Here is a 22648-nt window from a genome sequence, read left to right on the forward strand (position 1 = left end):
CAATCAATGCAAGGAGGACCATTGTGATGGTGGGGGAGGGCTGGCTGTGTCACATGTCAGGAAACTACAGCCTAGAGGGAGGCACACAAAGACCCTCAGCTGCTCTGAATTTAAGTGGCAGCTTGAACTCACTCTGAAACCTACCCTGCAATTCCAAACTTTTTCTGCAAATGAAGCATGAAATGTTAAGTTCCCTCAAAAGCAAGGAGTGAAGACGTCTGGAGATCAGAAACAGAGCAGAGCAGTCATTTTCCAAAGAAAAGGAAAATGAAAAGAGATGAAAGTTATGGGGAATCAGCCAGCAGCAGGAGCTATGTCACTGCTCCTCGGTGCATTGTGCTCAAGGGCTGGAGGGCCAAGCTGGCAGCCCAGTCCCACTGCAATTCCCACCATGGCATTTCATGCTAAGTTGATTTTTCATTAGTTCAGTATCACCCACTCTCACCCCAGTGTCCATCACCACATTCTTAGGGTCTGAGAGCAAACTGAGTTTGTTAAAGAAAAAATTAGCCTGTTGCACAGAGGGCCACAGAATCATATCCCCAAGGCAGGCAGGTGCAAATTAGGATCACTCAGTAGGTCATAGAGGCCACACTTCCTCCAAGAGTTAACTCTGCCTGTGTCTCAGAAATACAGTGAGGAGGCTGTGTTCTTGGCATCCATCTGGACAGGAGAAATGGGTCCTGTATTAGCTTCCAGTTAGTGCTGGAACAAATCACCACAAACATAGTGTTTTAAAACAGTGCAAGTTTATTGTACTATAGCTTCAGAGGTCAGAAGTCTGACACCCGGCTTCCGGCAACAAACCCAAATGAGCCCTGTGTCTGTCAATGTATTCAGATCATCTTCCATGTCCTTTCTTAGAATTTTAAAATGCTCTCATTGGTAGTCTTGTGTATTTTTGGTTGTTAATTCCTGTATAGTTTTCTTTCTGGAGAAATTAGGGGATCCAATTTCCAGGACACTAGTCAGTGTGGGATGGCTCTTGTGATATTTTCAGAAAATGAATTTTCTAAGATTCCCATGGGAGAATGAATGTTCTTTATTGGAGTGGAGTTAAATGGCTTGAGTTGTAAAGTCCCACGCCCCTGAAGACAGTCCTGCAAAAGGAGTAGCTGGGAGTTCGACAAAGCCAAAAGCAAGGTCAGTATCCAGACCTTCCCTTCCATGTTGCAGCCACACTCAGTCCTGCATCAGGTTAATGAAAGGCCATTAGTCCATTGTGTGTTGTCCTTATGGCCATGGCCCATGTGTGCAAATGTAGGGGAGGGAGTCCCCTGCAACAGGAGTCCCAAGAGTGCCAAGGGCCAAGAGCCAAGAGTGCAAACTTCCTTTTTTCAGAAAATTAAATATTCAAGTTTTGCACCCTTGCAGTGGCCATGCTTATTTTGGCCAACTACCTATTCAGGTGTGATTGACAAACAGGTAAGCACCTTTCCAGGTCTCTCAGATATTACTGGGCATGCATCTATTTACCAGTCCCTTCCCCCAGCAATCAGAGGGGAACAGCCATGGAGAGAGTTAAATTAGCAAAGCTGTATAAATCGCATGCCTATATTATCTAGTCTTCCCTTTTCTTTTTTCCTGTTAATTAATAACCAGGTTATTATAATGGTATCACTTTTACCACTTTGTTTTACTTTGTAAAATTTTTATATTTAGAATTAGCCAGCTTGACTCAGTTTAGATGATCCCAGTTTTGTTGCTGACATCCAAAGCATCATAGTCAGGAGACAGGCAAACATAGGCCTCATCTCTCCATCAGGCCTGATGAGGGTGTTGACCTTGGACTGGTCATAGAATCCAATCCTCTCACTAATAGTTCTGTATTTTCAAAAAGATTATACTCTATATTTAATTGTGAATTTCATAAAAAACTGTGGAAATGTGTTTTCCTAATATTATATTAGCACCTACATAATGTCTTTGATTTTGCCTCTTGGCCTGCAAGACCTAAAATGTTTCCTATGTGGCCCTTTAGAGAAAAAGTTTGCTGGGCCCTTGTCTGCACCATGGCCTCTCCCCTGACTGCTATTTGCTATAGTTATTTGTGCTGCATTGTCCCCAAATACACAGTTTTGTCAAATTAAACTCCTCAGAGACCCTTCAATAAAATAGGCATTAAATTATATAATTGCGGTATCAAGGAGATATTTTTCAGTTGTCCTCTTTCTGCTCTTCTTGAAGGACTTAAAAGCTGAATCGAGGAAATGAAGATGTCAAATAAACTTCTAGAGTAAATGTTAAACCAGGACACCCTGAGGTTATTTGGGGTTCCCAGTGCATCCATGAGGACTCCAGATGTCCCTTCCAAGCTTAGGGGACATGCCATGTGTCCCTAGTCAGAGGACAGAATTTAGTTGAAACTGTCTACTCCTGAAAGCAGGCCCATCAAGATACCAGGGGTTGTTCTTAAAAGTTAGCTTTTCTGAAATACTGTTCTGTTTTTTACCAGGCAGTTATGACGGCTCTGTTTGGTCACCAGAATACTATATGATTGCTGGCTGACCCCTTGTAAGGAAAGACAGAGGACCGGAAGCCCGCATGCTGGCCCAGAGAAAAGTCCTGGGTAGCAGCACTGACCACCATGACCCCACTGCCAGGGTTCCCATAGCTGCCTTCAGTGTCCCAGGTTGCTGTTAATCCTGAATTATTTTGCAAACAATTTTCCTCAGACACCCAGGAGCATTCTCATCTCTGGATCCTTTGTACAAAATACTCGACCCCCAGGTATCTGCATGTACCAATCCCCTCACAACCTTGTGGTCCCTGTGCGTCACCTGACAGAGGTCTCCTCTGAATCCCAAGCATTAAGTAGTGCCCTTTTCCCACCTTCCTTCACTGGCCTCTCATACTGATTTGTAAACAGCCTGCAACCCACTTGCTGGAAGATAAGTGCAATGATGTCAAAGAGCTGATTTTGGCTACTGTAATAACTAACACCTGAAACAGTGTCTGTCTCCACACACAGGCACTCCATGTGTGTGGGCTTCATCATTGGGCTTCCCTAACCTGCACAGGATAGTCTTGTGACCTGCTTTGACCAGTGACATGGAGTGGAAGATCTCCATGTCATGAGTACCAGGATTTTTTAAAGTTCCTCAGGTGATTCAAAAGTGCAGTGAAAGTTGAAAAACATTAATGTAAGGGTGGAGTGAGTTGGTGTGACCACTTCTGTCTAAAGTAGAATCAAAGAGCTGGAGTTGGAGATCCAAGATTGGGGTGGACTGAATGGAAGCTACACTGACACTCTCCCGGGACCAATCTGGATTTACAACTAAAACATAGAAAAATGATCCTGAAAACCAACTGAAGACTAGCTAGAGAGCACCCTCATAACCAAGGAGGAAAAGTGGAGACCACATAGAGATTGGTAGGAAGTGCGGATGCAAGAGGGCTGGCTGGGCTCCCACAGGCAGCAGCTGAAGGTCCAGAGGGATATCTCAGCTGTGGGGGTTCCCACTGAGGACTCTGGGGCCTAAACCCCAGGCTGGGCTTCCCAGCTCAGAGCATCAGAACTGAGAAAGGTGCCCACATAACATCTGTCTGTGAAAAACACCTGGCTTTCTGTCTGCCAAGGAGAGGTAGTTGGAACTACAGGCACCCTCTTAAAGAGCCAATGCACAAAGTTTCCTGTGCAGTCACTTACCTTGGGCTCTGGCGGAGGGGGAGTGGAGTGGACTGGAGCTGTGTGGAGTCTGGAGTTGTGGGCTCTGGAGAGTGAGATCAGGGGTCACCCGTCTGGATTCCTGTGCTGAGTCATTCCCTAGACTGTGGAGGACTTCTTTCTCCAGGGGCCAATTTTCAGCTTTTGCCTGAGGGGGAAAGCAATTGCCCCACTATTGCTGGAAAGCTTCTAACCCTGCCCATAGGAGTTTCTACAGCCTGAGGCTTGTTAAGAGACTGCTAACAACCAGCTGCCCCACCCTGTGGAGCTTCTACAGCCTGAGGCTCATTAAGAGAATCAGAGTACTCAGTCCGCAGGCAGAGGCAGAACTCAGGGTGCTTTGAGTCTTTACCGGATCTGCTTCAAGACCCAAGCCTTAGAAAAGCAGACTTTGGTGTGCATCTTGGTCCTGTCCAAATGCACCCAGCCCCAGCAGAGGGGACCTCAAACCTTGGGTTGTTGATAGCTCCAAACAGGGTACTCAGGGCTAGTCACAAACAGTGTCTGACATTGGCCTGTACCATAGACCCTCCAAAAAGACTGAGAGTCCTAGCAGATCTACCTAATACCTAGAGACAAACCCAAAAAAGTAGCCAAAATGGGGAGACAAAAAAACAAACCCCAAATGAAAGAACAAGAGAAGTCTCCAGAAGAAGAGCTAAATGAAATGGAGATAAGCAATCTCTCAGATGTAGAGTTCAGAATACTGATTGTAAGGATACTCAACAGCATGAAGAAAGATATGGAAACTGAAAAATGACCAGTCAGAAATGAAGAATGATATAGCAGAAATAAAGGATACATTGGAAGGAATAAACAGCAGATTAGACGAAGCTGAGGATTGGATCAGTGAATTAGAAGGCAGGGTAGAAAAAATCACTCAATCAGAGATCCAAAACCAAAAAACAATTAAAAAGCAGGAGGACAGTCTAAGGGAGCTGTGGGATAGCATGAAACATAACAATATTCATATTATAGGAGTGCCAGAGGAGGTCGAAAGTAAGCAGGGGTTAAAGAATCTGTTTGAAGAAATAATGGCAGAAAACTTCCCTAACCTGGTCAAGGAAAAGGTCACACAAGTTTAGGAGGCACAGAGAGTCCCAAGCAAGAAGAATCCAAAGAGGCCCATGCCCAGACACATCATAATTAAAATGCCAACAATTCAAGACAAAGAGAGAATCTTAAAGGAAGCTAGAGCAAAGCAATCTGTTACCTACAAAGGAGGCCCTATAAGGCTGTTAGCTGACTTCTCATCAGAAACTCTACAGGCCAGAAGGGAATAGCATGAAGTATTCAAGGTAATTCAAAACAAGGATCTGAAACCAAGACTACTCTATCCAGCAAGATTACCAATCAAGATAGATGGTGAAATAAAGAGCTTTCCAGACAAAAAAAGGCCAATGGAGTTTATCACTACAAAAGCAGCATTGCAGGAAATGTTAAAGGGACTGCTATAATTAGAAGTACAAATAAAAGAATGAGAAACATAGGCATAAAGAAATAAAATGGCAGTAGATAAGTATCTTTCAATAATAACCTTAAATGTAAATGGATTAAATGCTCTAATAAAAAGGTGTAGGGTGGCTGAATGTATAAGAAAACATGACCCAAATATATATTGTCTACAAGAGACCCACCTCAGAACAAAAGACTCATGCAGGATGAAAGTGAAGGGATGGAAAAAAATTTTCCATGCAAATGGAAATGAAAAAAAAGCTGGGGTAGCAATATTCACATTGGACAAAATGGACTTCACAATGAAGACCATAATGAGAAACAAGAAAAGTCATAACATAATACTAAAGGGATCAATCCAACAAGAGGATATAACTCTGATAAACATATATGCACCCAGTATAGGAGCACTTAAATTTACAAAAAAAACTTCTAGTGTACTTTAAGGGAGAGATCGACAGCAATAAACTCATACTAGGGGACTTTAACATCCTACTGACTCCACTGAATAGATCTTCCAGACAAAAAATCAACAAGGAAACAGTGACCCTAAATGACACACTAGATCAGATGGATTTAATTGACATTTACAGAATATTCTACCCCAAAGCTACAGAATATACATTCTTCCCAAGTGCACACAGGACATTCTCAAAGATAGACAACATGTTAGGACACAAAAGAAGTCTTTACAAGTTCAAGAAGACTGAAATCCTATCAAGCATCTTCTTGGACCACAGTGGCATGAAATTAGAAATCAACTACAATAAAAGCACTAAACAAATTCAAATGTATGGAGCCTAAAAAACATGTTTTTAAACAATGAATGAGTTACCAAAGAGATCAAGAAAGAAATAAAAAACTTCCTGGAAAAAAATAAATATGAACACACAACAACTCCAAATCTATGGGACACAATGAAAGCAGTCCTGAGAGGGAAGTTCATAGCACTGCAAGCCTACCTCAAAAAAAAACAAGAAAAACTTCTAATAGACTTTCTAACCCTACAACTTAAAAACTAAGAATGAGAACAACAAGAAAAGTCCAGAGTAAGTAGAAGGAAAGAAATAATAAAGATCAGAGCAGAAATAAATGACATAGAGACTAAAAAAACAATACAAAAGATCAATGAAACCAAGAACTGGTTCTTTGAAAAGATAAACAAGATTGATGAACCTTTAGCCAGACTCATCAAGGAACAAAGAGAGAAGACCCAAATAAACAATGAAAAAAATTAAATTGTAAGAAAATACTATGAACAACTATATGCACCAAACTGGACAACCTGGATGAAATGCATAAATTTCAAGAAAAATACAACCTTCCAAAACTCAACCAGGAAGAGTCAGAAAGCTTAAGTAGGCTGATAACTGCTGATGAAGTTGAAGCAGTAATCAAAGGGCTCCCAGCACACAAAAGCCCTGGCCCGGATGGCTTCACTGGGGAGTTTTACCAAACATTCAAAGAAGAATTAACACCTATCCTCTTCAAATAATTTCAAAAAATCCAAGAGAAAGAAACACTTCCAAACTCTTTTTACGAGGCCAGCATTATCCTAATTCCAAAACCAGAAAAAGACACTATAAAGAAAGAATTACAGGGCAATATCCCTGATGAACATGGATGCTAAAAATCCTCAACAAAATATTAGCAAATCAGATCCAGCAATATATTAAAAAGATCATACACCATGACCAAGTGGGATTTATTCCAGGGATGCAAAGCTGGTATAATATTCTTAAATCAATAAATGTGATACATCACATAAACAAATTGAAAGACAAAAATCATATGATCAGATCAATAGATGCAGAAAAAGCATTTGATAAAATCCAACATCCACTTCTAATAAAAAAATCTCAGCAAAGTGGGAATAGAGGGATCATACCTGAACATAATAAAGGCCATATATGACAAACCTACAGTTAACATCATACACAATGGGCAAAAACTAAAATCATTTCCCCTAAGAACAGGAGCAAGACAGGGGTGTCCACTTTCACCACTCTTTTTCAAAATATTACTGGAAGTCCTAGCCACAACCATCAGACAAGAAGAAAACATAAAAGGCATCCAGATTGGAAAGGAAACAAAACTGTCATTATTTGCAGATGACATGATAATGTACATAGAAAATCCTAAAGACTCCACCAAAAAACTACTAGATTTGATAAATGAATTCAGCAAGGTAGCAGGATACAAAATTAACACCGAGAAATCGATGGCATTTTTATACACAAATAATGAACTCTCAGAAAGAGAAACTAAAAAAACAAACCCATTTAACATTACAACTAAAAAAATAAGATACCTAGGAATAAACTTAACAAAAGATGTAAAAGACCTTTACTTGGAAAACTACAGGACACTGAAAAAAGAAATAGAGGAAGATATAAACAAATGAAAAAATATACCATGTTCATGGACTGGAAAAATTAACATCATTAAAATGTCCATACTACCCAAAGCAATCTATAAATTCAATGAAATCCCTATTAAAATACCAACAGCATATTTCACAGATCTAGAACAAATACTTCAAAAATTTATATAGAACCAAAAAAAAAAAGAAAACACCCTGAATAGCCAAGGCAATCTTGAGAAAGAAGAATAAAGTTGGAGGGATCACAATACCAGATATTAAGTTATACTACAAAGACACTATAATCAAAACAGCCTGGTAGTGGCACAAGGACAGACATATAAATCAGTCAGATAGAACAGAGAACTCAGAAATTGCCATTATGGTTGATTAATATTTGACAAAGGAGGCAAGAACATACAATGGAGTAAAGACAGTCTCTTCAATAAATGGTGTTGGGAAAATTGGACAGGTACATGCAAAAAAACCCCACAAAACTAGACCACCAACTTACACCATACACAAAAGTAAATTCAAAATGGATAAAAGACTTAAATGTAAAACATGAAACCATAAAAATCCTAGAGGAAAACATAGGCAGCAAAATCTCAGACATCTCTTATAGCAATATGTTTGCTGATACATCTCCTAGGGCTAGAGAAACTAAGGAGAAAATAAACAAATGGGACAGCATCAAAATAAAAAGCTTCTGCACAGCAAAAGAAACCATCAACAAAACGAAAAGGGAGCCCACTGTATGGGAGAACATATTTGCCAATGACACATCTGATAAAGGGTTAATATCCAAAAAATATAAGGAACTCATACAACTTAACAAAAGGAAGACAAACAATCCAATTAAAAAATGGGCAAAAGACCTAAATAAACACTTTTCCAAAGAGGACATACAGATGGCTAAGAGACATATGAAAAAATGCTCAACATTGCTAATCATCAGAGAGATGCAAATTAAAACCACAATGAGGTATCACTTCATACCTGTCAGAATGGCTACCATCAACAAATCAACAAACTACAAGTGCTTGTGAGGGTGTGGAGAAAAGGGCATCCTAGTACACTGCTGGTGGGAATGCAGACTGGTGCAGCCACTACGGAAAGCAGTCTGGAGTTTCCTCAAAAGATTAAAAATTGACCTGCCACTTGACCAAGTGATCCCACTGCTAGGAATATATCCTACGAAACCTGAAACACCAATCACAAAGAACTTATGCATCCCTATGTTCATAGCAGCGCAATTTACAATAGATAAGATCTGGAAACAGCTCAAGTGCCCATCAGTAGATGAGTGCATAAAAAAGCTGTGGGACATTTACACCATGGAATACTATGCAGCTGTTAAAAAGAAAGATCTTTTATCCTTTGGGACAGCATGGAGGGAACTAGAAAGTATTATGCTAAGTGAAATAAGCCAGGCAGAGAAAGACAAGTACCACATGATCGCACTTATATGTGGACTATAATAAACAAAATAAACTGAAGAACAAAATGGACCCAGAGACATAGAAGCATGGAACAGGCTGAGGGATCTCAGAGGGAAGATGGGGAGGGGTAGTGAGTGAGGAGAGATTAATCAAAGAACTTATATGTTTATAAGCATAACTCATGGACACAGACATTGGTATGGAGAAAGCCCAGGGGTGGGATGGATGTGGGGTGGAGGGGATCAATGGGGATAAAAAGGGGACATCTGTAATATTTTCAATAATAAAGATAAAGAAACTTAAAAAAAAAAAAAAAAAAAAGCTGGAGCCACAGAGAGGGTGTGGGAGATCTACCCCGAACAATGCTCTGTGAATGGGGGGCGGGGTGAGTGTGGTTATGATCACAAATTGGCCTGGGTACTCAGAGGAGCTCTAGAAGATAGATTAGGCCACCTCACACGGACCTGTCAAGTGACCCTGGCCAAGGGTTGTTGCCCTGCAGTTGAGTGGGCACCTGGAGGTGGGCATTTCAGGGAGCCTGAAACCCTGCTGGGGGGACATCCACGGGAGGCCTGACCCCTCCTGGTGACTGAATGCCCAAATCACAACTAGCTCCTCCTGGGCTTCAAGAGAAAGAGCCATGCTTTCCGAGGCCTAGACTGAGTTGGGCAGTAGGAGGCTAAGGGACACATTGAGAGTCCTCTTTCAGAAAGTCTGGGGCTCACCCTGGTTTTCCCAGATTCTCTGCAGCCCGAGAAGTCAGGTCGGCGCGGAGCATGAAGGAAAAGGAAGCTGAAGGAGGCTGTGGGGAAAGGAGAAGTATGAGGCTACAGCTGCCTCCCTAAGGGGATGCTTTTAGAAACTGGGTTTGTCCTGACATCCGCTGAGGCCCTGTGCGACAGAACCTGAAGCCAGTGGGTGATTTGTTAGAGGTAGCACCCCAAGCGTGTCTGGGAACCATGAGTCTTTGCTTATCAGAACCCAGGGACCATATAGGTATGTTAAGAATCTGGACCTCACAGCCAGGGGCTGGCGGTCAAACAGGATTCAGCAGAATGTGAGTGGGTTCTTTTGGAGTCTTTACTCACACCCAGGGGGCTCCAGTGCCTTTAGCAACTTAGAAAGCAGCACCTCCCACAATAGCCCAGGGCCTCACCCAACCTCCTCTCTGAGGCCTGTGTGTCAGCGCAGGGCCAGGAACTCATATGAGTTCTGTCTTCCAGAGATAGCCATTTCCATGATAAATATCAGAAATGAAGAATCATGTTCATAAAAATCAGAGGTTCCATGTGCAAATGCTAACTGCAAAGTTATTTCCTATTGTTAATAATAGTTTTTTTGAGCTATAATTGACAATCAGCTGCACATATTTAAAGCATAAAATGTGAGCCCTGGCTGGGTGCTCAGTTGGTTGGAGCATCGTTGCATACACCAAATCATGGTTGGTGTGATTTCTACATGGGGCCCATACCTTGATTGTGGGTTCCATCCCAGGTTGAGGAGTATATGGACAGGAACAGCAATGTTCCTCTCACTCTAACTCCCTTCTTCTGTCTTACATGGAGACACCATGAAACCATCACGAAGTCAGAAGGGAGAGTTTACCCACCCTCCTCTGCAGTTTCCTTTGGGCTTTTGTGACCCCTCCCTCCCACTGAGCCACCCAAAGGCCCAGGCAACCACTGATCCACTGTCTGTGTCTAGAGTTTGCATTTTCAGGAGGTTTATATCAATGCAGCCATCAGTAGGCACTTTGTTTACTGTTGTGGTTCTGCCTATTTTCATCAGCATAATTGCTCTGAGATGCATTCCTGTTGTGTTTATCAACAGTCTGTTCCTTTTCATTGTTGTATCACGTTCCCTTTTATGGACATACCACCAATTATTACCCATTTCTGTTGATGGACATCTTGCTTGGTCCTAGTTCTTGACTATTAAATAAATAAAGTTCCTATGAACATTCATGTGCAAGTCCCTGTATGGATACATGTTTACATTTCTCTTGGGTGGTACCTGGAGTGGAAGGACTGGGTCAAATAGTGGGGCTATGTTTAATTTTTTTAGGAAGATGACAAACATTTCTAGAGTGACTGTACCATTTTATATTTCCATCAAAGTGTATGAGAGTTCCAGTTTCCCCATTTCCTCATCAAAGCTTGGGAGTTTAAGTAGGAAAAATTACAATCTGTTATATACAAAGCCCAAACCTTCCCAACAGTTTCCTAAAATCCAAGTACAACACATTAACTGCCCAAATGGAAAACAGTAAGCTGTAATGTTTGGACATAAAAAGCTTCAAACATTGCCTGCTTGTCACCAAAAACTGACATGGTTGCTTTGTGGTCAATAAGCCTGTGATGATTTCCTTAGAACATCAGAGACATGCATTACGTTCGCAGATGGTTCTGAAGTACTTGTATTTGGGATAGAGCTCGAGTTTTCTATACAGGTTGTTAAAAATGGTGCATTGCATTTTTAAAATGTAAACTCAAGTTTTTCCCAAACAACTGCCAAAACCCTTATGTTGAGAGATACAAATATTTCACCAATATTTGTGCCATATGCCTACATTTCTGGTTTTCTCCTGGGGCACACAGTGGGAGTGCCCAGAAGCAGATAGTTTCAATGTGGTGCTCAGATGTGGGTGCAGAGTTAAAGGGGAAGAGGGATGGCACAGGGATGCTGGGGCAGCTGCAGTAGCTGCCTCTCCCCTCAGCATCCTAGCCCAGTTCATCTTGCAAACCAGGTTGCTCACAGGCGGCCATCTAGGAGAGAATCCACTAGAAAAAATGAAGTGCACAGCCTTTGCCCCATGTGTCAAGCTCAGTTCCTCTATATCAGGGCCAGGAGAGCCTGCAGCCTGCCCATGGTACCTAAAGTTAAGTAGACCTCAAGATACCAGTGATTGGATATCAGCTGAGCCTGAGTAAGGAATGATCACACAAGGATCCACTGGGATGACAGTGGAAAGCAGGCCACAGATAGAATGCCACAATTCCTCAGTTCACTGCCTTCTACCTCCTCCCATGACACTGGCCTCTTTCTGTTTGGGGGTGTGCAGAAGGGGACCATTAGGACAAGACAGAAGTGAGCCATAGCTTTGAACAAGCGCCAGCTGGGGATTCAGGAGCCTAAACCACAACATTCCTCTCACCAGATATCCCCTTTCCACATGCTCTCCACACCTCCACACCTGCCTAATATTTAAGACCTACCCCAAGACTCCTTACCAGGAATAATTCTCTGACCCCACCAGCTTAATTGTGGCAGACATTAGTCTGAGGGTTCTACACACACCATCCCATTGAATCTATAGCAATCTACGATTATCCCCATGAAGAGGACACTAAGCTCCAAGAGGTTAAATTTGTCCTCATGACTTCAGAATGACAGAGATAGGAATGAAGCCCAGGTCTACATGACTCCAAAGCCTGTATTCTTAAGCACTTTCTATGTCACATCACCTTCCCAGCATCACCCCCTTTTCTGACCCACAAGGGTCTGGACTTGGTCCCACTCTGTTGGGTTACTTCACAGACTTGGAGAATGAAGTTTTTATTGAGAAGATAAAGCATTTCCCCAGCTTCATTGAAAGTTGCTTGAAGACAGGGGTGACATCTACTGCTTCTCTATTTCTCTTAGGGGTCTGTGGTATAGAGCAAGTTATATGTAATGATTAAACATCCGTTCATTCACTGTGGTTGAATTTGGACTAAAGGAAAAGGAATTAAAATGTGCCCAATACCAGACACCATTCTTTCAAGACATCATTGAATCCAACCCTATTCTAGTCTCCTCTATTTGAACTCTCTGTGAGAGGTCCTGTCATCTTTGGTAGAGACAGTTTCTTTGTTTCTTATGCAAGTTAACCTGGAGTAACTCACCTTTTCCACCCATAGTGTGAGTGTTTTAACATGGATTGTCCACACATTCTATATGTAAGTTCTACTCCATTCTTGCCACACATAATTAGTTTTCTGATCTCACAATTAACCCTGGTTCCCAATGGCATCCGCTATTTTTCATTTTGAGTGTGTGTTTTGAGTAATTCCAGGCCACTCAGTGTTTCTAAAAGAGATGAGATTGACAGGAACAATCTTCGTCCTACTTCAGTGAACACAGACTGTTTGTGAGTGTGTAGTGAAAAGGTGGACAAAAAACTGGACACAGAATAAATATAAGGACAAAGAAGCTGGAAGTGGAGCCACCATCAAGGGAAGACTCACTCCAAGTGCCTGTAGCTGAGAGGACCGTCTTTCCCAATATGAAGATGCTGCTGCTGTGCCTGGGGCTGACTTTGGCCTGTGCCCATTCTAGAGGATACTCTGATGTTGAGACAAGCAACTTTGATATGTCAAAGGTAGAACTGGGACTTCATTCAAAGATAGAACATAGAGACTTCTGACTTTGAGGGTGGTTTGGAGGATTCTGAACATGTGAGCCTACTGGAGGGCAAGAGGTTTTTTACTTGTTAAGTAAAGGAGGTGGTTTCTGACCTTGGACTAAGAGTAGTTGTAGCATGTGGAAAGATGACAGCAATTGGGGACCTTCAATCTCATTGGAGGATAGTGGAAAGAGCCTTACATGTGGAGTCAATTGACCTGAGATCTAATTCCATCTTCAGATCACAATTACCAATCCTGGCCCATGGGACAAGCATGTGTGTGGTATCTCCTCTCCTCTTTTCTTACACAGTCATTTTACTAATTTATTGCAGATTTCAGGGGAGTGGTATTCCATTCTCTTGGCCTCAGACATGAAAGAAAAGATAGAAGAAAATGGTAGCATGAGAGTTTTTGTGAATTCCATCCAAGTCTTGCAAAACTGTTCCTTGTCACTTAAATTTCATATAAGGTAAGTATTACTTTTTTTACTTGAGAAGAAAACCCCAGAAGGCTGAGAGTGATTTTGAGCTCTATAAACACACACATACACACACACAACATAAACACACAAGCACACACACGTATGTGGGACTATAGTTAAAATCAGTGTCACTTCTCAGGCATTGATCCACGACATGATGAACCAGAAGCATTTCTAGATACAGAGATAAGAATTGGTGACAGGAATAAATTTAACTGGGAGCTGAGGTCAGTGGCAGAGAGTTTCAGAATCACAAGCCGTGGGGCAATACAGCATAGGTTAAGAGCAGGGATGAGAGGTCAACAGCCTAGCCCTCTCTCACTAGTTGCACGGCCTAGAAATGTTCTCCTTCCACCCAGCTTCCCCTGAGGGGAAAGCGGATGATACTCACTCTCTCTCCTGGTGCTTCTTCCTGAGGACCGAGTGAGGCCATGTTTATAGGGCCCTTATCTGAGAGCTGGCGCAGCTGAGCCCTCAGCTAATTCTACAGGGAAGTGGCTGCAGTCAGAGGATAGTGGGAAGTGGCGGTAGAGTAATAGTGACATCAGTGGGTGACTCATTCATAAGTAGCAAAAGAAGTGAAATCAGGTCAATAAAAGCTGTTTCAAATGTGTACCAAAAATGTTCAACACTTAAGTAGAATCAGGTACGCATGTTAGAAGGAGTGAGAGGGAGTCAACCCATCAATATCTCTTGAGCATCAGCTCATTCTGTTTTACAGGGTCCATGGAGGTTGTACTAAAATTTCTTTCCTCTGTGACAAAAAAGAAGAGGATGTATATAGTTTTGACTGTAAGTATAAGTAAAAAATATTTGTAAATTCTACTTCTAACTTCAAGAAATTTACCAAATTTCAGTACCCTTAGGGTCCTGATCAGTTCCCTATTGATGCTTATTTAGGTGATGTAAATGAGGTCATCTAATAGCCAATATCCTCCATTTAGGAGAACCCTGTGTGCAAAAGCCAACACATGGCACATAATATGATCAGAATAAGAGGGTGACTTGGTCATATGACCCACCTGCAACAAAGGAAAATGGACACACACAAAAAATAAAAATTTGTCATATCTTTTGATTCCTTGCTCACTCTGATGATATTTGGTGGCCACTACCACAGCACACTGCTTGAATAGATTGTTGGGTATATAATGGCAGTAAGGTTCTTGAAAGGACAGAGACACATAGTTGGCAGAGATGGCTGAGGCAGGTAGGTGAGTCTCAGGGAGGATAATAGAAGGTAGGTTGCAACTTGGCTAAATATTCTGTACATTGAGTAGCATTCAATGTACCACTGCTTGTCAAATCTACCCTTAAAGGTCACCTGATGAGGCCTAGGGAGATACAAATGGAAGACATCAGGTATCACCCTTCATCAATCCAGGACATGTTCTTGAATTTGGTCTGTGAAAGATTATACATAAAGTGTTTCACTTATTTCTCATGGACTTAAGAGGTTATGAGCTGTATTTTGGTTCTTTTACAGATGATGGATACAATAAATTTCACATAATTGAAGCAGTCTACAATCAATATCTCATTTTTTATATCTTGAATCGGGACACTGAAAAAGAAACCCAAGTGATAACGCTCTATGGTAGAGTATTTCATGTGGACACTCACCTTGGAGTGGGCTGGAGACAAAATGTTTCCCCCAGTCTTACCCTGGGATGTCATTCCTCCTCTGAAGAGAGGCACTCACTTGGGTAATCCCTCAGGCTCAGTGATGGGAAGATGATGATATTTCTCATCATGCCAGAAGATAAACTAAGATGTCAAATTTAGGACAGGTTATAGCCCATCCCTACCTTCTGCCCAAGCACCAGTCACTGCCATGCATTTCCCATCCATCTGCGCCCATGCCCGTGTCCCCAAGAGCCTCAAAGACCAAGACACAGAATTACAGCAGTTATGGTCATTTTTCCTACAGCCCGAAAACCAGATGTGAGTCAAAACCTCAAGGAAAGGTTTGAGGAACTTTGTCAAATAAATGGAATTCCTGAGGCAAACATACTGGACTTGACAAAAGTTGGTAAGTTTAGCTATCTCTGGTATTCTCTTCGTAAATTCCCATGTTATTGAATGGAGATCTAAGAAAAGGTAACACCTCCAATCAGTCCCCTTTGTCTTAACTCGGATAATCCCTTGGTTACTGGCTGGGAAAAAAATGGGTTGGTGTTTGACTATGCTCTGTTCTTCCTCTGCAGATCGCTGTCTCCAGGCCCGAGGGAGTCAATGTGGCCAAGGCTCCCAGGTTGGTGATGTTGGCTGGAGAGGGGGTGGCCCAGGGATCGCTGCCTTCCAACACCATTAGAAGTTATGTCCAAAGATAATCTAAAAATATTTTGGTAGGAAGCTTGAGGGAGTAACTTGATATTTGGAGTTGGGGGTCCTGTGTTCAGGACCCACTCCTTCCATGAGCTTTAGAGCCATTGGCCTAAGCAATGACAAGGAGGCCAATGAAGTGGACATTACAGAGTTGCTGTGTGGATACCCTGCTGGTGAAAAGGCCTCAGTAACTGATAATGTCTTAAACATCACCAAGACATAAAATTGGAAATAGGAAAGAGTACTAGGGTGTGAGTATGAAACTGAAATACATTTCAGTGTTTTGTCCGTCTTCCACGGCCAAAATGTGTGGTCTCACCCTCCAGTGTTTGGTAATAATGTCTTCCTTTGATCTCTGCACATCCTTAACTTCTGATCTGGAAAGAGAGCTGTCTGACCTTCCAGTTGTCTCCCACCTGGAAAACAGGCTCTGAATTCCCTCATCTGTGTCCTACCTCAGCGTTATGGTGGGGCTTCATTCAGAAAAGGTATGGGAAAGACTTAGCAGCTCTGGCTTACATAAAGTCAGCATTTAATAAAAGGTAGCTATGGTTTTAGCATTCTTCCTCAATTTATCAGAGATTCCTCAAAACATTTAATACTGAAAATGGCAGAAAGCAGCCTAGGGTCCTCAATGATTCCTCTCTATCATAGACTCAGTGAGGGAAGCTTAAGCAATAGAAAAAACACACCAGCCATTGACTCAATGCCCCCCTTCTCCCTCTTCTGGCAAGTAACATGTTACAGTGCAGGTTGATATCTATTTCTTTACCATTTGTCTCTATAATAAAATTCTCTTTATCTTCAATTCATTGCAGGAAAAGCTTAATGAGTTTCTATTCTCTTTCATCTGCTTATTTAGTGCTGAGTGAATGCTTCCTCACCTGGGCTCCAGGGTCTTCATTCCATGGACCCTATGTCATCCTGTGATCTGCTCCGTGACCTGATTTCCATCACTGTCCTCCATGAAGGCATTATCTTTGAATGTTCAGGATCTTCTTTAATTGTCTAGATAGATTCATCAACACCCGAGAATCAAAGTTTTCCTCCAACTTTCCGATTCTCTTCACCACACCCAGAACTCCACCATGAATAAGACCTCCTGAACCTGCTCAATAAATGATTAGTTTTGCAACCATGTGATCGTCTTGTGTATGTGAGAAACAGGTGGATGACAGCAAGCGAATGAGTGGATTCCTTGGCCCTGTGCCCATAATGGTCCTCTAGCTTCTCCAACACTCCCCTGAGATTCAGGACTCTCCCTCCCCTGCAGTCATTCTCTGGCCCTGTGATGCTGCTTGCCCTTTTATTAGCCTATTTCTTAGCGATCTGATAAAGAATACTATGAGACTTGCCCCACAATTTGCCCCCTCCCTGAATTCTGTTTCTCAAGGGGTACTGAGAGACAGATACTGTTGAGGCTGATACAACCTCCCCATGCTTCAGGACATGCCTCCACATCCCAGCTTCCCTACATCATCCACTTTGTGACATAGTCAGAGTCCTTTCATGCTCTCTGGAAACCTCCTTCAACCAGCACTGTTATCTACTGTGACCATGTAAAGTGAGGGGCCAGGAAATGTGAGCAATAGTGACCTTTAGCTATCTGTATTTGGTATAGTCAGGAGGCATCAAGGGGGCTAAACCTCTTTTTTTGGACCTTCTGGGCTTTGGAGATAGGAAATTAAAATTTTTCCTCTGCTTATAACCCTATCCTCACATCAGATGATAAAGACCGGGTCAAAGTTGCATGTGATGCTGGAACAGAGCAACATGGGGTGGGGTCTTCATCTACAAAGAATGTCTCTGTCATTATGAACATAAGCTTAACAACAGAAGGCCTCCTGGGGTCAGACACCCCCATATCTTACTCTCCATTCTTGTCAGAAGTATAAGTTAGGTTCATGCTTATTTCACCAGACTTATGCACTTGGCATGGTTTGCTGACACATGGCAAAAGGCTATGAAGAGAGCCAGTCAGTCACCCTGGGACCTGTAATTTTTAATGGTTGTCACTTAGGATAGAATAGCTAATGCCTAGAGAGGACAGCCTAGCAGATTCTTGGGAAGGTTTAGAACATTAACAACCAGAACGATCAATGCAAGTAGATCACTGTGATGGTGGGAGAGGGCTGGTTGTCACATGTCAGGAAACTACAGCCTAGAGGGAGGCACACAAGGACCCTCAGCTGCTCCCGGGTCAACATGGCAGCTTGAACTCACTCTGAAACCTACCCTGCAATTCCAAACTTTTTTTGCAAATGAAGCATGAAATGTTAAGTTCCCTCAAAAGCAAGGAGTGAAGACGTCTGGAGATCAGAAACAGAGCAGAGAGGTCATTTTCCAAAGAAATGAAAATGAAAAGAGATGAAAGTTATGGGGAATCAGCCAGCAGCAGGAGCTATGTCACTGCTCCTCGGTGCATTGTGCTCAAGGGCTGGAGGGCCAAGTTGGCAGCCCAGTCCCACTGCAATTCCCACCATGGCATTTCATGCTAAGTTGATTTTTCATTAGTTCAGTATCACCCACTCTCACTCCAGTGTCCATCACCACATTCTTAGGGTCTGAGAGCAAACTGAGTTTGTTAAAGAAAAAATTAGCCTGTTGCACAGAGGGCCACAGAATCACATCCCCAAGGCAGGCAGGTGCAAATTAGGATCACTCAGTAGGTCATAGAGGCCACACTTCCTCCAAGAGTTAACTCTGCCTGTGTCTCAGAAATACAGTGAGGAGGCTGTGTTCTTGGCATCCATCTGGACAGGAGAAATGGGTCCTGTATTAGCTTCCAGTTAGTGCTGGAACAAATCACCACAAATATACTGTGTTAAAACAGTATAAGTTTATTGTACTACAGCTTTGGAGGACACAAGTCTGATACGTGCCTCCCAGGCCCATCCTATGAGCCCTGTTCCTGTCACTATATTCAGATCATCTTCTATGTTCTTTTTTAGAGTTTTAAAATTCTTTCCTCCATAGTCCTGTGTATTGTTGGTTGTTAATTCCTATATACTTTTGTTATGGGGGAAACTAGGGGGCGCAAGAGAGTGAACTTGTTTTGTTCAGAAGTTTAAACATTCAGGTTTCACAACTTTGCCATGGCCAAGGCTACTCTGGACAACTAACTATTCCCAGGAGTGATGGACAGACAAGTAAGCACGTTTCCAGGTCATTCAGATCTTATTGGGCATGCATCCGTGTGTTTTTTGTTGTTTATTTTATTTTATTTATTTATTTATTTATTTATTTATTTATTTATTTTTAAATATATCTTTATTGATTTCAGAGAGAGGAGAGGAGAGGGAGAGAGAGAGATAGAAACATCAGTGATGAGAGAGTCATTGATCGGCCTCAGTCCGCAAACCGGGCATGTGCCCTGACCGGGAATCGAACCCCTATCTCCTGGATCCTAGGTCGACGCCCAACCACTGAGCCACGCCCGGCCAGGCAGGCATGCATCCGTTGTCCAGTCCCTTCCCCCAGCAATAAGAGGAGAACAGATTTGGAGAGTGTTAAATTAGCAAAGCTGTATAAATGGCATGCTTTCATTATCTAGTCTTCCCCTTTACTCCTTGCGTGCTAAATAACAACCAGACTATTACAACTGTATCACTTTCATCACTTTGTTTGATTGCGTAAAATTTTTAAGTTCAGAATTATCCAGGTGGATAGTTTAGATGATCTTTTTTTTTTTTTTTTTTAAATATATCTTTATTGATTTAAGAGAGAGGAAAGGAGAGGGACAGAGAGAGATAGAAACATCAATGATGAGAGAGTCATTGATCAAGCCGGAAACCGGGCATGTGCCCTGACCGGGAATCGAACCCCGATCGCCTGGATCCTAGGTTGATGCTCAACCGCTGAGCCACGCCCGGCCGGGCTAGATGATCTTAATTTAGTTGCCAACATCCAAAGCATCATAGTCGGGAGACAGGTGAACATATGCCTCTTCTCTCCATCAGGCCTGATGAGGGTGTTGACCTTGGACACGTCACTGCCATAGAGCTTCTTCACAGCCTGTTTGATCCGGGGCTTGTGGTCAAGCGTGTTGCTCCTGGGGGCGCTCTTCCGAGGATATTGATGCTGCCTTCACATTGGAGCCGCAGTGTCTTTGCCCACCGAAGGTAGATGACAGGCACATCTTCCCTGTTTTGTGGCTGTGGCCTGTCAGCACTGCTTTCTTTGCCTACAAAGCTTTTGCTTTGGCCTTGGCTTGGGCTGTGGGAGGGGCAGGGGCTTCCTTCTTCTCTTTGGGCTCGTCTTTGTGAAAGGCTGTCTGTTTGGCTTTTTTAACCATCAGTTATTATCATGAGTTTTTGCTGGTATAGGGAAATGCTATTGATTTCTGTAAGTTGATGTTCCTAGCAACTGTGATGAAATTTTTCGTAGTTATAATGAAATTATTTCCAATACTTTGTGGCTTCTGTTGGTTTTATAAGCTATAGTCCTATTATTGCAATAATGTCAACATGTCTCTTCCAATGCTTATACTTTTCTTTCTCTTTTTCTCCTGTTCTTGTAACTTTAGTCAGAACTTCCTAGGGAACTTAAACTCTGAAGCCATGTTTTCTATATCAGAAGTTGGTATTTAACTATGGCTCACAGGCCAAGTCCCACACACTGCCTGTTTTTGTATTGCCCACCAGCCAAGACATTTACAATCAATGTGATATTAGGAACACTATTTACAAGCCCAATGAAGCAGGTTTCCAAAGATTTTATTTCTAAACAGAATCCAATCCTTTCACTAATAGTTCTGTATTTTCAAAAAAACTTACACTCAATGTTTAATTGTGAGTTTCATCAAAACATGTAGAAATGTCTTACCCCATTAATATATTAGCACCTATGTAATATTTTTGATTTTGCCTCTTGGCCTGCAGGACCTAAAATGTTTCCTATCTGGCCCTTTAGAGAAAAGTGTGCTGACCTTTCTCTGTACCATGGCCTCTCCCCTGACTGCTATTTGCTGTAGTTATCTGTGTTGCATTGTCCCCAAATACCCAGTTTTGTGAAATTGAACTCCTCAGAGACCCTTCAATAAAATTGGAATTAAATTATCTAATCATGTGATCAGGGAGATATTTTTCAGTTGTCCTCTTACTTCTCCCCTCAGTGACTCAAAGCTGAATGGAGGAAATACATATAAATGTCAAATAAACTTCCATAGTAAATGTCACACCAGGACACCCTGAGGTTATTTGGGGTTCCAATTGCAACCCTGAAGACTCCAGATCTCTCTTCCTGGCTTAGGGGACTTTGCCATCTGAGTCTCTGGTCCCAGGACAGATTTTAGTTGACACTGTCTGCTCCTGGAGGCAGGCCCATCAAGATACCAGGGGCTGTTCTGAAAAGTTATCTTTTCTGAAGCACTGTTTTACTGCCTACATAAAATATTTGATGGCTCTGTTTGGTTACCAGAATATGAGACAATTGGTGACTGACCCTTTGGTAAGGAAAGACAGAGGACTGGAGAGCCCACCTGCTTAAGAGAGGCTGGCCCAGAGAGAAGCCCTGGGCAGCAGCACTGACCGCCAGGACCCCGCTGCCCTTCCCACAGCCACCTTCAGCCGTCCTTGGTTCCTGTTAATCCTGAGTCATTTTGCACACAATGTTCCTCACACACCCAGGAGCACTGCTCTCTCTGGACCATTTGTGTGAAATACTCGATCCCCAGATATCTGCATGACCTACCCCCTCACAGCATTGTGGCCCCTGGGTGTCACCTGACACTGAGGTCTCCTCTGAGCCCCAAGGATTAAGTAGTGCTCTTTCCCCACCTTCCTTGACTGGCCTCTCATATTGATTTGTAAACAGCCTGCAAACCACTTGCTGGAAGGTAAGTGCAACGATGTCAAAGAGCTGATTTGGGGCACTGCAATAGCCAACACCTGAAACGGTGTCTATCTCCACACACAGGCACTCCGTGTGTGGGCTTCGGCACCCTCTGGTGGCCAAATTCCTGTGTCGCGACCACCTGGGCGCTGCAAGAAAGAGCCATGCTTCCTGAGGCCTAGACTGAGTTGGGCCCTAGGAGACTATGCGACACTTTGGGAGTCATGTTTCAGAAAGTCTGGGGTTCACACAGGCTTCTCTATATTCTCTGCAGGCCAAGAACTCAGGTCGGCAAAGATCATGAAAGAAAAGGAAGCTGAAGGAGGCTGTGGGGAAAGGAGAAGTATGAGGCTACAGCTGCCTCCCTAAGGGGATGCTTTTAGAAACTGGGTTTGTCCTGACATCCGCTGAGGCCCTGTGCGACAGAACCTGAAGCCAGTGGGTGATTTGTTAGAGGTAGCACCCCAAGCGTGTCTGGGAACCATGAGTCTTTGCTTATCAGAACCCAGGGACCATATAGGTATGTTAAGAATCTGGACCTCACAGCCAGGGGCTGGCGGTCAAACAGGATTCAGCAGAATGTGAGTGGGTTCTTTTGGAGTCTTTACTCACACCCAGGGGGCTCCAGTGCCTTTAGCAACTTAGAAAGCAGCACCTCCCACAATAGCCCAGGGCCTCACCCAACCTCCTCTCTGA

General features: G+C 42.8%; 1 protein-coding gene across 1 annotated transcript; it reads left to right on the forward strand.

Annotated features, from left to right (window-relative positions):
* Positions 1–13190: 13190 nt before the first annotated feature.
* Positions 13191–16106, forward strand: LOC308564052 (allergen Fel d 4-like; the record flags this gene model as incomplete). The annotated part of the gene is made up of 5 exons (XM_081151759.1): positions 13191–13286; positions 13644–13780; positions 14514–14584; positions 15279–15389; positions 16000–16106. 5 exons carry the CDS (start codon positions 13191–13193, stop codon positions 16104–16106), a joined length of 522 nt encoding a protein of 173 aa, XP_081007885.1.
* Positions 16107–22648: the final 6542 nt, after the last annotated feature.

Source organism: Miniopterus schreibersii (assembly GCF_964146895.1).
Source record: "Miniopterus schreibersii genome assembly, chromosome: 11".
Classification (NCBI taxonomy): Eukaryota; Metazoa; Chordata; class Mammalia; order Chiroptera; family Miniopteridae; genus Miniopterus; species Miniopterus schreibersii.